Raw genomic sequence first — 13214 nt, forward strand, 5'->3', positions numbered from 1 at the left:
CAGGTGTTGTTGGACTACAACTCCCATCTTCCCTAGCCATTAGCTCTGCCAGCTTGGTCTGATGAGAATTAGAGTCCAGCAACGTCTGGAGGGCCACACATTCCCCATCTCTGACCTAGAAAGAAGGGTAATTGCTCCTGCATGACTCCCTGAGGAAGTAGCAATCTCTGTCCATCTATTTTTTGTTCTTGGGGGCACTGTGCTGAATCTTTGCATATCTGCAGGGATGAATGTAGGTGCTAATCCTATACAGCCATATGCCTGGCTGCAGAATATATGGGTGTGCATGTCCACGTTTGTGTTCACATAGATGGCCACAAATGCAGGAGTAAATTACATATGGTGAAAGGGAGTGTTTTTTTTATAGCATTCCAGAAAAGGATGCTACTAGGCTGGTACTTGCTGGATCTCTCCTGTTCCTGTGCACAGGGATCTTGGGTGGAATAAGGTAACTTAAAGGGAGTGTGTGTCTGTTGCTACCCAAAAGGAAAGTTTAAAGAACAATTTGTCTCAAGCTTCTAGATTCTGTGTCATGCTGGTTTGTGTATGGGTGTGGGTGAGGAGGGGCAAATGTTTGACTTTTAAAAAATTCTGTGTAAAAATGGAATAAAATACAAGTCGGAGGCTTTGGAGCCACATTGCTGGGAACATCTGCCAGCAGCATTGTTCTCCCTTTCTTCCTCATCTTTTAGATTAATGGTCAAATGGCAAACAATCCCTTTGAGATAATCTGGTCTCCCTTCCTTTCTTCTTCGTGCTTGGGAATTCCTTCTGCTTGTTACTAAATCACCCCACTCCATTTGTATCTGGCTTTATGGAGGGAGTCTATAATTCACTGCAAAGCTTCGCGTTATGGGGAACTCTGTTCTCTCTCTTCTTCCTCCAGCCAATGGCAGCTTGTCCTGATGATTAATTGCTTTCACTGGTGACAATGGATACCTTATTTCTCATTTGACTCGATCCTGCTTTTAACTTCCAGCTGTTCTTGTTCAGTTTCACTCTGCCACAACTGGCTTTGATGTTGTAGCATGTTTTTAAGCTTGTTTTTGTGTGGTACCTCCCAACACATGATCCTGCACATGTGTGTAAAGAAAGGAGTTTGGTGGTTTACTATGGCTTGCTATAGTGACATACCTCTATTTACAGTACAGCCATTAGACTGCTTTTCATTGTCTTGGTAGGTGGAAACATGTTACTGTAGATAGACACATTCACTATGTTTTGGGTGGTGAGGCGCACATTATACTAACAAAATTAAGTACATGTGTAAAGTCTTCCTAACGTACAAGGCCCATGAGCAGCAGGTCTAAGGTTTTTAATCCAAAATCCTACAAGTACACTTTGTGGCTTATGCAAAAGAGCAGCATGCACAAATTATGTTGCACAATTCCATTCTGGTTACAGAATATTCTAATGTTCTTATAATCCATGGAGGATAGGTCCAGCAGTTGCTACTAACAGGAAACTGCATCTCTAGAAGCAGCAGGAGAGTATCAGATGATGTGGACAAACAATGCAAGCTGGAAACAGAGTAAAGGCCATTTCCCTTTATGCTTTCATGTACTCATCACGCAGACTCCATTTCTTGTTTAGCTTAACCCTTTTCATCGTTATCAATAACACTGCTGCTTCCACTAAGCTTTGGTGAAGGACTCCTACCCTAGTTCAAAAATGCTACTGCTATTTGTCCCTGCTATCTTTCTAAGATGCAGTTGATGTTTGTCCCGGCCAGCTAGGTATCGCACACCTACCAGCATTTGATGGCAACAGGAAAAGATGCCAAATCCAAAAAGTGCCAAATTAGAGCTGGAAAGGAAGAAGGGTGAGCGTACTTGAATTCAAGTAGTGGCTGCAAAGGAAAAAAGTCTTTGAGTGGACTTCTGATTATTCCTTTGAAGCTGAATCACCTAAAGTCCTGTGACTGTCCAAAGTGGCCTGTGGAGCTGGATGAATCCAGTTCCCCAAGCCTACAGTATATATGGTACAACAGTCTGGTCTGCATACAGTGTCCTGTTTCATGATTGCAAATGTGAGTAACTTTAATGTACTTTTAAGGCCTGGATCACATCCTTGTACCCTGTGTCATCACAAGGCAATAATCACGCTTTGAATGGCAATGGTAAGGCAGCCACAACAAAAAGATGGCAAGTATACAACATCGGGGCCAGCCCATGTTATTTTACTGCCTGAAGTGAAGGACAACATGTTTTCCCCCACCACCACTGGGTCAGTTCCACATATAGAACCTGACCGGACTGCGGCTAAATCTTACTTCAACCGTGGTGACAGGATAGCATTCTTCATTGCACCCAAAGCAGCAGAATAGTTTAGGTTCCCAGGCAAGGCTGTGTGACACATGCAGCTTGTCTTCCAGTAGCAGCCAATGCCTGATTGCTCAGGAACTACAGCCAGGGAACAACCACTGCTGCTTCCCAGCAACTGCTGCTTCAGGTAGCTGCCTCACTCTGCCCAATAGTAGGACTGGTCCTGTATCTCTTCTGCGAAGGGCCACAAGCTGAGATGGCGCTTCACAGCAGCAATAAATACTCGAGCATTGAGATCAGGATTAGAAGCCACTATGACCAAGGTAGGCATGAGGCTCTTGCCTCTAATTTGGTCTACACCTTCAAATAAAAATGGAGGTGGGGAGCATGGATGATATTTGTGCAACACAACCCTGCTCTCCATAAGGATTCACCTGACCCACCCATCTATGACAGCAGGACTGTTCATCCAATCATTCCCATAAGTTTACTGTAAATACTAACACCATCCCTCTTAATGCATTACCTTAAAGGGATCATGGGCAACTGCATGGTGCTTAATACTGCCATGTTTTGTGGCATAAGATGATGTATTTCTGCTGCTGGCTCTGTAAATCCTGATTGTAACTTCTAATTTTTGCACGCAACCTCTTGCGAGTGCTTTCCAATGCATATATGATGGTCAAGCGTTGCAGGGGAGCTAAAGTTATTACAGAGGTGCTAAAGTATTACAAAGAGCTCTGCTTTGACCTAACAGCTCATGGCTTCGAAAAGCTTGTTCTTAAATCAGGTTGCAGTGATGGTGAAATTTTGCAGTATTGATTCAGGAAATGTAGCTCTTAACGATGTTTATCTTAATTGGCAATATAACATTCTTTAGGAGACAGACCCAAGCAAACCTATGTACATATTCTGCCCCTTCAGTGAAATCGACTGCATGAAAAATGAATGGGGAGGCAGGATTTCAGGTTCAAATGAAGAGGTAGATCAGTGTGGACATCTAAAGCAATAATGTAGAATTGTGGCTTGAGAGGTTGCTAGGCTGGAGAACAGGCTTCTTTCTTTAATAGTTTGGTAGCACTGAATGAGGATTCAGCTGCAGTTTCTTCCTTCCCTGGCTTTTCTGCCTTCTTTCCTCACCCACTTGCTTCGGGGGCCAGTCTATCTTGCTCAAGTGGTCAGGACTGGTAGGGGGAGCAGGACTGGAGAATCAGAGGTGAAATTCTCTTTTGCTGCTGTTAAAGCAGTGTTTCTAATAGACTAGCTGAGACATACTCTCTTCACTTCGAACGAAAGGCACACTTAACCAGAACTAGTGAGACCTGCAACAAAATGCTGCCATGTGAAGTGCTTCTGTTCAGCCAGACAGCCATGTCAACTTCCAGCATACTCCATTCCATTTTCCCTTCCCCCTCTTCCCAAACACCAGTTAGTCAGCATTCCATGACCTCTAATATGCTCAGACCTCAAAGGGTTGTTTTGGGGTCCCCACTCTTAAAGGTTTTTCCTGAGGGTTTTTTTGTGTGTGTGCAAACTTTGGGGTTCTCCCAAGCTTGTTAAAACCTCCTTTTTGTGCCTGGATGCTGCTGTTTTGGCTATGTAAGGATCAGGATTAGGAGAATGAGTTCACTACTGGTATATATAGGACAGTTTATTTTCAGAATGTGGAAGAGAAAGTCACTAACCTCCCCTCAGTGCTGTTCACCCATTTCATCAGGACACACCTCCTGAATGGAAGAAAACTCAAAAGCACTCACATCCACAACATATATCTAAAGCACATGGCATCCCCCCCAAAGAATCCTGTGAACTGTAGTTTATCCATCACAGAGCTATAGTTCTCAGGACCCCAAACAAGCTACAGTTCCCAGGTTTCTTTGAGGGAAGCCATGCGCTTTAAATGGGCAGTTTCTCTCTGCATTGAGTGTGATTGGCTCATTTGATCACTCTGGATATGAAAGTATGGCAGAATGGCAGAGTTTTGGTAGAGGAGCTCTGTTCAGAGCCCTTACTTGCACAGAGACATTGCAGCGAGTAGCTTCCTTCACTTCATGGCCCTGTAGAGCTCACAGGAGATTCTAGTCCAGCCTTTCCCCATCTAGCGCCCTCTGGATGTTTAGGACTTCAACTTCCATCAGCACCAGCACCATATGGCTGTGCTAGCTGGGGCTGATGGGAGTTGTCAGGGCTAGCGGCGAGCCCTTGAAGGCAATGGCAGCACCATGGGGAGCTTAAATAGGCAGCACCATGGGGAGCTTAAATAGGTCTAGACATATCAGCGCATTAGCGTGCTGTGCACACATGCCTGCCATCACCCATGATGGCAGTGGGGCGCTGCCATCTTGCATGCACACACTGGCACAAATACATGGCGGCATGGGGGGGTGTTGCCTGGGAGGGTGGCTCCCACTCCACGATCCACACTAGCATCAGGATGCAGGGTGCACCATCTGCAGCCTGATGCTAGTGTGGATCGTGCAGCGGGAGCTACATTCACCTAGTCCCAGCAGCAGGGCCCCTTAGCCAGGACCTGGCCTCGCCGCCTGCTGGTGACAGGCCTGGGAATTGTAGTCCAAAACATCTGGAGGGCACCAGGTTGAGGAAGGCTGCTTGAATTAATTAATTAAATCATTGTTATTCATCCCTGTACATGTATATGGACATTCACACACACACACATTATCTCACTGTATACAATGTGGCATTATTGTTGTAAACAGACATGTAGGATCTCTGGGATTTGGTCTAGCAACCCTAATTCCCAGTTCTATCACCTTCTCAAACCTAAAAGAGGAAGAAGGAAGTGCCCCCCCCCAATGAACAAGCAGGATTCTTTAGTAGGGAGGAAAGGTGGGAAGGATGGTGGAGGGATCTAGGCAGAAGCCGCATTTAAGGTTGTGTGGGGCACAAGAGGGGTATGGTCTGGTGACCCTAAACTGAGTTTCCTTTAACGAAGGGGAAAATGTATTATTAGAGGAAGTGGGTGGGGTAAAGTTGTCACCCCGGGGGTCCTGGTCCCAATGCTATTTGATCATCAATTCCTGTTTCCAATTATGCATGGCTATCATTGGCATGCCTACCACTGCAAGGCAGTAGGATGTACCCCATAGAGATTAAGGGGAGGGGGTAGTAAGAGGTAGAGATGCTGGGGAGGAACTTTTTCTCTGTCGAGGACCACATTTCCTTGGGGACAATCTGTCAGGGGCCTCATTCTGACATTGAAGGAGGACTGGAGCTATGGTAGCTGGGACTGAAGCCAGCAGTGGGCAGGACAAGGGCTAAAAGTGGGTATAAGAACCAAGACTCTTACTGGATCAGGCCAATGGCCCATCTAGTCCGGCATCCTGTTCTCACAGTGGCCAACCACTAGTATTCAGAAGCATACTGAGTCTGACCAAGCAAGAACTACTTCCCCCTCTCTGTGTGCCACCCTCTTCTTCCTCTCGCTGCCTCCAGTCCTCACAGGGGGCTGCTGAGGAAGAGACAGATCACTTTACAGATCTGATCACTTGCAGACCTCCCTGCCCCGCTCTTCCTCCCTCAGTCCATTTCAGCTTTCCCTGTTTCTCTCCCCACCTCTCCTCAGTCTTCTCTCCCTTGGGCAGGCTCCGTGTTACCATTATGCAGAGTGAGGTGACTGCCTCAGGAAGCAGATGCTGGGGAACAGAGGCAGCCCCCCATTCCTCCTCAGAGACCCCTGACCTTGCTGCCCTCAGGTGTGGTGCAGATGTTGTCCAGTAAGTTTTGATTGCCAGTTTATTTGACTTCTGCATATGGAATGGGTGTGGGTGTGTGGGAAGGTGCCATTTTGTTTTTGGTTTCAGGTAGCAAAATATCTAGGCAGCAAAATGTCTAGGGCCATCCCTGCCCACATCCTTGCATTCAATGGCCAAGGGGCCTCACGTGTCCCTTGAGAATGCAGGTTGCCCACCTTGAGTAGACTGACTCACCGTACTCTGCATCATGGCTCTGTTACCTGAGTGGCAGATCCCTAAAGGAAACCTGAAGTCCAGGCAGTGTTACACCCTTGTCTTCTCATGCACCCCTCTATTGCTACAGCCAAATCGTTCTCTTGGAAAAATTGTTCGTGTGTGTGTGTGTCCTCTCTCTATGGAGGATAGTCAAAAGACCGGTGGGGGGGGGGGAGGAGAATAAGCTAGCCTTGGCCAGGCCAATGTGTTGGGATGATGGTTAAGTTTCGTTGCCTTCTTTTTCTGCTTGGCCCGGGGCCTGGATGCTTTTCAGAGTGTTTCTGACGCTGCCATCGCTTAAACCAGCAACAAACTCTATTAGCTGCTACTGCAAATTGGATTTGTTCAACGCGATTGGATTTTGCCTCCGGCCTGTGTGGCTTTTGTTGGGGGGCGGGGAGTGGAGGGAGAAGGTGGCCACTAATAATAGTGACTGTTGCATTTCTCTCTGCTGTTCAAGCAGAACAGTAATCTGCTTCTAGAGGGCTGGATGAAACTACAGATTTAGGGGAGCAGGAGGAGACAACAAGTGACTCCTCTCCAATGAAGAGGTGTTTGAAGGTGGTGTTGCCTGCCCTCTTCTCAAATAATCATTTTTAGAGCTTGCAAAGTGTGAAGGGGTGGATGAAAGCAACTGCAGGTTGTTGCTATTGTTAAAACTAAACATCATAAACCAGCAACTCCCCCCAAATAATAGTACAGTAGTGACAGGGGTGTATTTTATCACCCTATTTGTTTAATCCATATGCAGAACATGTCATACGGAAAGCGGGACTGGACCAAAATGAAGGAGGTGTGAAAATTGGAGGGAGAAATATCAGTAATTTAAGATATGCAGACGATACCATACTACTAGCAGAAACCAGTAATGATTTGAAATGAATGCTGATGAAAGTTAAAGAGGAAAGCACAAAAGCAGGACTCAGGACTACAGCTGAATGTCAAAAAGACAAATGTAATGACAACAGAAGATTTATGTAGCTTTAAAGTTGACAATGAGGACATTGAACTTGTCAAGGATTATCAATACCTCAGCACAGCCATTAACCAAAATGGAGATAATAGTCAAGAAATCAGAAGAAGGCTAGGACTGGGGACAGCAGCTGTGAGAACTAGAAAAGGTCTTCCAATGCAAAGATGTATCACTGAACACTAAAGTCAGGATCATTCAGACCATGGTATTCCCGATCTCTATGTATGGATGTGAAAGTTGGACAGTGAAAAAAGCGGATAAGAGAAAAATCAACTCATTTGAAATGTGGTGTTGGAGGAGAGCTTTGTGCATACCGTGGACCGCGAAAAAGACAAATAATTGGGTGTTGGAACAAATTAAAGCAGAACTATCACTAGAAGCTAAAATAATGAAACTGAGGTTATCATACTTTGGACACATAATGAGAAGACATGATTCACTAGAAAAGACAATAATACTGGGAAAAACAGCAGGGAGTAGAAAAAGAGGAAGACCCAACAAGAGATGGATTGATTCCATAAAGGAAGCCACAGACCTAAACTTACAAGATCTGGACAAGGTGGTTCATGACAGATGCTACTGGAGGTCACTGATTCATAGGGTCGCCATAAGTCATGATTGACTTGAAGGCACATAACAACAACAGTGAAGGAGCCTATTGCACATACTGAATTGGCAGAGGGTGGTAAGTTAATGGAGGCCAGCAAATAACTTTGCAGGATGCCTGAATGTGTCTAAATTGTAAGTACGTTGAAGTGGGGGGGGGCACACCTGCAAACTGTAATTCTTGTAAGTTATGCTTAGGACCCAAACAGAAATGATGCAGAAGATCTGTGATCACATTTCCTGACATCTCCACCCTTTACAACAGCTGGGGTGGGTACAAAGACTGGACTAGATGAAATATTTTTAAAAAAAAAACCCTTTTCTTGCTGTGTTCTTTTCCTGAAGAAAAGTTCCCCTTCCAAAATGGTTATTGACCCTCCCTCAAGGTTCCTGCTCTAGTTAAGATTAGAGCCCCTCCTTCTCCACGGCTGATTTGGAGGAAGAAAAAGTTGTGAGAGATTCCCATTGTGGCTCTCCTGTGTTCTGCCTGCTTTGGTCTCTTAGCCACAGTTGACCTCTGTTGAAAGCGATCGGAGAAAGTGGCTGCATTCCCTGTTTTTGCAGTCCTGGTGGAGAGTGAGGCTAGCTAGTGCATTGGGTCTTTACTTTAAATAGCCCTGTTAGCATCCTCAGCACTTCAAGCAGCTCCTTGCACAGTGGCACATCCTGTTCTCACATCTGGTCTGTTATTTGTATTTTTTTCCTCTTGGAGCCAAACCAAAAATCCTAGATGGTAGGCAGATGGGACTTTTACTGAGAGCCTTAAAAGGCTGCTTGAAAGAGGAGGTTGCTGCTTGTGGTGTGTACATCTGCATGATTCCACTTTGGTTGTGCAGGTTATTGTATTTATTTCAAATATCCAGAACACCAGCTTAAGCAGAAGTGGCAGTGGCAGAAAAGAACTGTGTATGCACAGGCCTGTAGCCATGGAGGAGGGGGTTGGGGGGTCTTCCTCCTAAAATCTTTCTGGCCTCCCTAATTTTTTTTACAAGAGGAAGAGATTACATTTTTCTGCCCTCCTTTTTTGCCTCCCCCCCCCGAACTTTTAGGCTGGTGACGGTCCTGTGTATGCATATTCACCACAGAAAATTAAAGTCACTTCCAGATAACTTGTTTACTGAGCATTCATCCTGACTTGTTTGCAGGGAGGTTATAGATGACTCTGCAACAAGCAAGTGCCACTCCATACTTCCCAGTGAATTTTACTGTCACCACAAAAAGTCCACACTGTGGGGGAAGTGGGTTTGTTATGCAAAGACCTCCAAATCAACTTTAATTGCATAACATGAATTCACTGATATGTGATCAAATCCCACCTGAAAATTGCAACAGTCTAGGACCACCCAAAAGGGATGTTTTATTGTGGGATCAGTGCTCCTTGTGCATGCACGTTTTTTGTAGCATCCTCGCAAAGTTGCTAGTATCAAAGCATTAGCCTAGTGCATTTACAATTGGTTCAACAGAAAAATCATTAAGTGGTCTGCCAAGACTAGGGATGAAGGAGAAATTCAATTCAGTACACATCTAAAGCCAAATCTGTCAAATTCATTCTTTTTGAAACAATATGAGCACTGAAACACAGCCATCCTTCTCCCCTCCAAAATTTGCATTTATGCGAACTTTGTGATGCAGTTCTCCACCCAAACAAGGTTTATAAACTGCATATATTAGGGGGAAATGTCCATAAATATGAATACATTACTGAATATACAAAATGCATTATATTAGGAGAAATTGCTTGCAGAAAGGTGTGCATTGGTCAAAAAGTACATACAAAAATGTGCTCATTAGGAGAAATTTGCACTAAAATGCTGAAGAATACTCTGAAGAATTTATATTATTTTGCAAATTGCTAAAGAATCACTGAATTTAAGACTGGAAAAATGAGAAACTGAGAGAACTGAAATCAACTAATCCTTCCATCCCCAGCCAAGACCCTCAGCAATTTTCAAGTGGTCCATGGGGGAAAAAATTTGGGAACCACTGTTATATGGAATCCAAATTCAAATTCCCGCTCAACTAAGAGGCTATGTGGATGGTCTTTGACAAGTCATTCTTGGGCTTAACACAGTTGGTATAAGACTAAAACAGCTCTCTGGGCTCCTTAGACAGAGTGGAATAAATATATGTTAGTGGCTTTCTGGATTTTGTCTTAGAGGCAGCTTCTCCCTAGAATAATATTCATACATTATTGCACATATTATTACTACTGAATGCATTTATGTTTTAATGTATGAACAACCACCACAGGTACAAATGCATTTATTTCCTATTCAGGTATGTATTCTGTGCACATGTTTGTGCACTCAAGAATCCTGTTCTTATGCATATAGTGTGTGCTTGAGTTGTGTATGTGTGTATACAGGAAGCGGTACTTCTGTTTCTGCTTAACCCACATGTGTAGAAATGGGCTGTGCTTAGTTGGTGAATGAAAAGCACTCGGAAATGCCCAAAGGAACACTCTTTATTACTACTTTGCATATTCCAAGGCTGTGTTTTGGGCTTGGCACAGAAAGCAGATTTCTGGCTCTGAGCCTTAGTTGGCCCTGGTTCAAATAAAACAAAAGCCTGACAATAAGGCATACATAATATAAATGACGGTGGTTGTATGGGTGCTCAGTTGTATGGATAGTATGCACAATAGTATGTAAGCACAGAGTGCTTTATATTTTTATATTTATATAACATAATGTACCCAAATATCTGTGTGCAAATTAACATATATATATATATACACACACACTATTCAAATGCAGATATAATAATACTCAGACACATAAGGATAACAGTGCCATTGCCCGACTTACAAATTACCACATTGCCAACTGCTGATGGATTAGGGTTACCAGGCTCAGGGTCTGAGAATGATTCTGTATCTTTAAGAGAAGAGAAAATTCAGCCAAGTGCAGGTTTTCTTGCAACCCTGCAATGGGAAAAACCACAAGGTGGAATTCTCCCTTCCCCCTGCACAACTTTTAAAGATACAGAAGACCTCTTGGACCTCCAAACCTAGAGTTGACTCTCTTATGGATAGCACCCTCCTAAGGCCTCAGTCAGCACTACTGGCTCTGCAGTCTTTTTTCTGATGCTGTCCTTTCTCTGTGGGAATAATAAATTTGAGTGTGGGAGACAGGAAATGCAGCAAATGGGGGTCAGGGACATTCACAGGAAGGGGTTGGAAAATACTGAACTGAGATGCCTCCATAGGACCCAAAAGGAACATGCTTTGTTCCCATCTTTCTCATTTTATCCCCATCCCCACCACCTTTAATAAATGAGTCGCTTGTTACTGCAACATCCAAGGCATTTCATAGAGAAAGCACAGGTTAATAATTCCCTTTGCTTCTGCTAAATGGGCTGTAGATATTTTATTGGTCATCCTTGGTGTGGCATAAGCAAATTACACAGAGGCAGGAAGCAGCAGCATGTACACAATTTAAGGCATACACACAATTTAAGTGGGAGGCACTTAAAGGCCCAAGGCGAGAGCAGAGGATGTGGCAGTGCAAAGCAGTAAGTGGTCCTACTCGTTTCCTGATCATGGTAGGAGCTGGAAAATGGCCATGGCACCCTCAGAAGTCTGGGCGATCCTTCTTCAGAGTTTTGTAGTCCGTGGAGACAGCCATGAACTATGGAAGAAAGTGCTGCTGATGAATGACGGTTTTCTTTCTCTCTGCCCCACTAAAATTACTGTGGCACGAGGCAATGGGTGTTCTTCCTCAAATTCCCCTTATCTCCATAAATCTTCAGAGTTGTGACTCTCTCCCCCCCTGCCACATTTATCATTGTTCCAGTATTAATTATTGGACATTTTATTATTTCTCTTGATTTTGAGCTGGGTTGATGAAAACATGTAATCACTCAACATACCTTGTATTGGTCATTAGGACCCAGTTGATTCCATGGTTCTGGATTATTCTTCCTATCCCAGCTGAAAGGAGGGGGGGGAAGGAAAATTATGTGTAATAACCGTTACCCATCAGACTTGTGCCCCCAGTCTACCCCGTGGCTTCTGTCATCCTGGAGCAGATTTAATTTGTCCTCCATCCTCTCCCTACACTCTTTTACTACCAAGGTCTCAGCCAGTCGTCTTCTGTTGTAAGCATGGGTCATATCCACACCATGCATTTAAAGCACATGCTTCTCCCAAAGAATCATGGGAACTGTAGTTTGCCCCTCACAGAGCTACAATTCCAAGCACACTTAACACACTATGGGTCCCAAGATTCTTAGGGGCAAGCCATGTGCTCTAAATGCGCTGGTTATCGTTTGTCTCTGTGTCTCTTCTGAGGCTGCAAAACTCTTATAGGCCCAAGTACTGGCATTTCTAACCTGTTGATAACTTGATAAGATAGAAAATTAGATAGGACCCTCTGGTGGGCCCCCCTTCCTTTCATCCTCCCTCAGGAGTATTTGGCAGTAATGGTAACAGCAACACTCAAATGGTGGCTGGGGTCTCCCCCTGTTTTCATTCTGACAGGAAGATTAGGCTAAGAGATGGTCCGTAGCCCATGGTCACCCAGTAACTGTGCAGTTTATTTCCATTTTAAAATTTAATTAAAATGATCTATATGCAGGCAAAGTTTATGTAGTAATGCAGATCCACATAATACATTTAAAGCACATCCAACTCGCATTTAAAGTGCATGACTTCCTCCAGAGAATCCTGGGAGGTGTAGTTTCCCCCTTACAGTTATAGTTCACACCACCCTTAACAAACTACAGTTCCCATGATTCTGTGGTGGACTTCATATGCTTCAAATGTATGTTGAATGTGCTTTAAATGCATGGTATGGATCTGCCCTGGAATGCTGTGCATCATTAGTGAATTGAAAAGAGCAATTTTAAAAGATACTTTTTTAAACAGGGCTGTAGCTCAGTGGTAGGACACATGCTTTGTATGCAAAGGTCCAAAATTCAATCTCTGGAAGAGACTATTGCCTGGAATCCTGGAGAGCCAGTGCTAGTCCATGTCATCAGTACTGAGCTAGAAGGTATCAAATGGCCTGACTCAGTATAATCCTTTGTGCCTAAAAGAGGAAAAAGACCCAAGGGCCACAGTGACTCCGAAATTTATTTATGTATTTTATTTACAACATTTATATACCGCTTTATTGTAAAAAGCTTCAAAGTAGTAGATAGAAGGAATTAAAACAATAAAATTATCGACAAAAACAGTTAAAGACAGGTATTGAAAAACATTCAAAATAATAAAACCAACAATGAGTTAAACACACATAAAAACATAATAGCTTCTACATGCCTGGGCAGGCTTGCCTAAACAAAAATGTTTTTAGCAGGTGCCAAAATGAGTACAATGAAGCCTAATGTAAATAGGCAGGGAGTTCCAAAGAGTAGAAATTAAAGGATCAGTTTCTTACAAAAGCAGAACAAATACTT

The 13214-nt window shown here is 43.8% G+C and overlaps 1 protein-coding gene across 1 annotated transcript in view; it reads right to left on the reverse strand.

The window, feature by feature from the left end:
- Positions 1-10153: 10153 nt before the first annotated feature.
- Positions 10154-13214, reverse strand: part of NDUFA4L2 (NDUFA4 mitochondrial complex associated like 2) — a 50648-nt gene continuing 47587 nt past the window's right edge. The window contains exons 3-4 of the mRNA XM_061621711.1: positions 11685-11745; positions 10154-11443 (exon numbers count right to left, since the gene is read on the reverse strand). Of these exons, the coding sequence (XP_061477695.1) occupies positions 11387-11443; positions 11685-11745 (118 nt within the window). The 3' untranslated portion in view covers positions 10154-11386. The remainder of the gene's footprint in view (positions 11444-11684; positions 11746-13214) is intronic.

The sequence above is a fragment of the Rhineura floridana genome, chromosome 3 (assembly GCF_030035675.1).
Source record: "Rhineura floridana isolate rRhiFlo1 chromosome 3, rRhiFlo1.hap2, whole genome shotgun sequence".
Classification (NCBI taxonomy): Eukaryota; Metazoa; Chordata; class Lepidosauria; order Squamata; family Rhineuridae; genus Rhineura; species Rhineura floridana.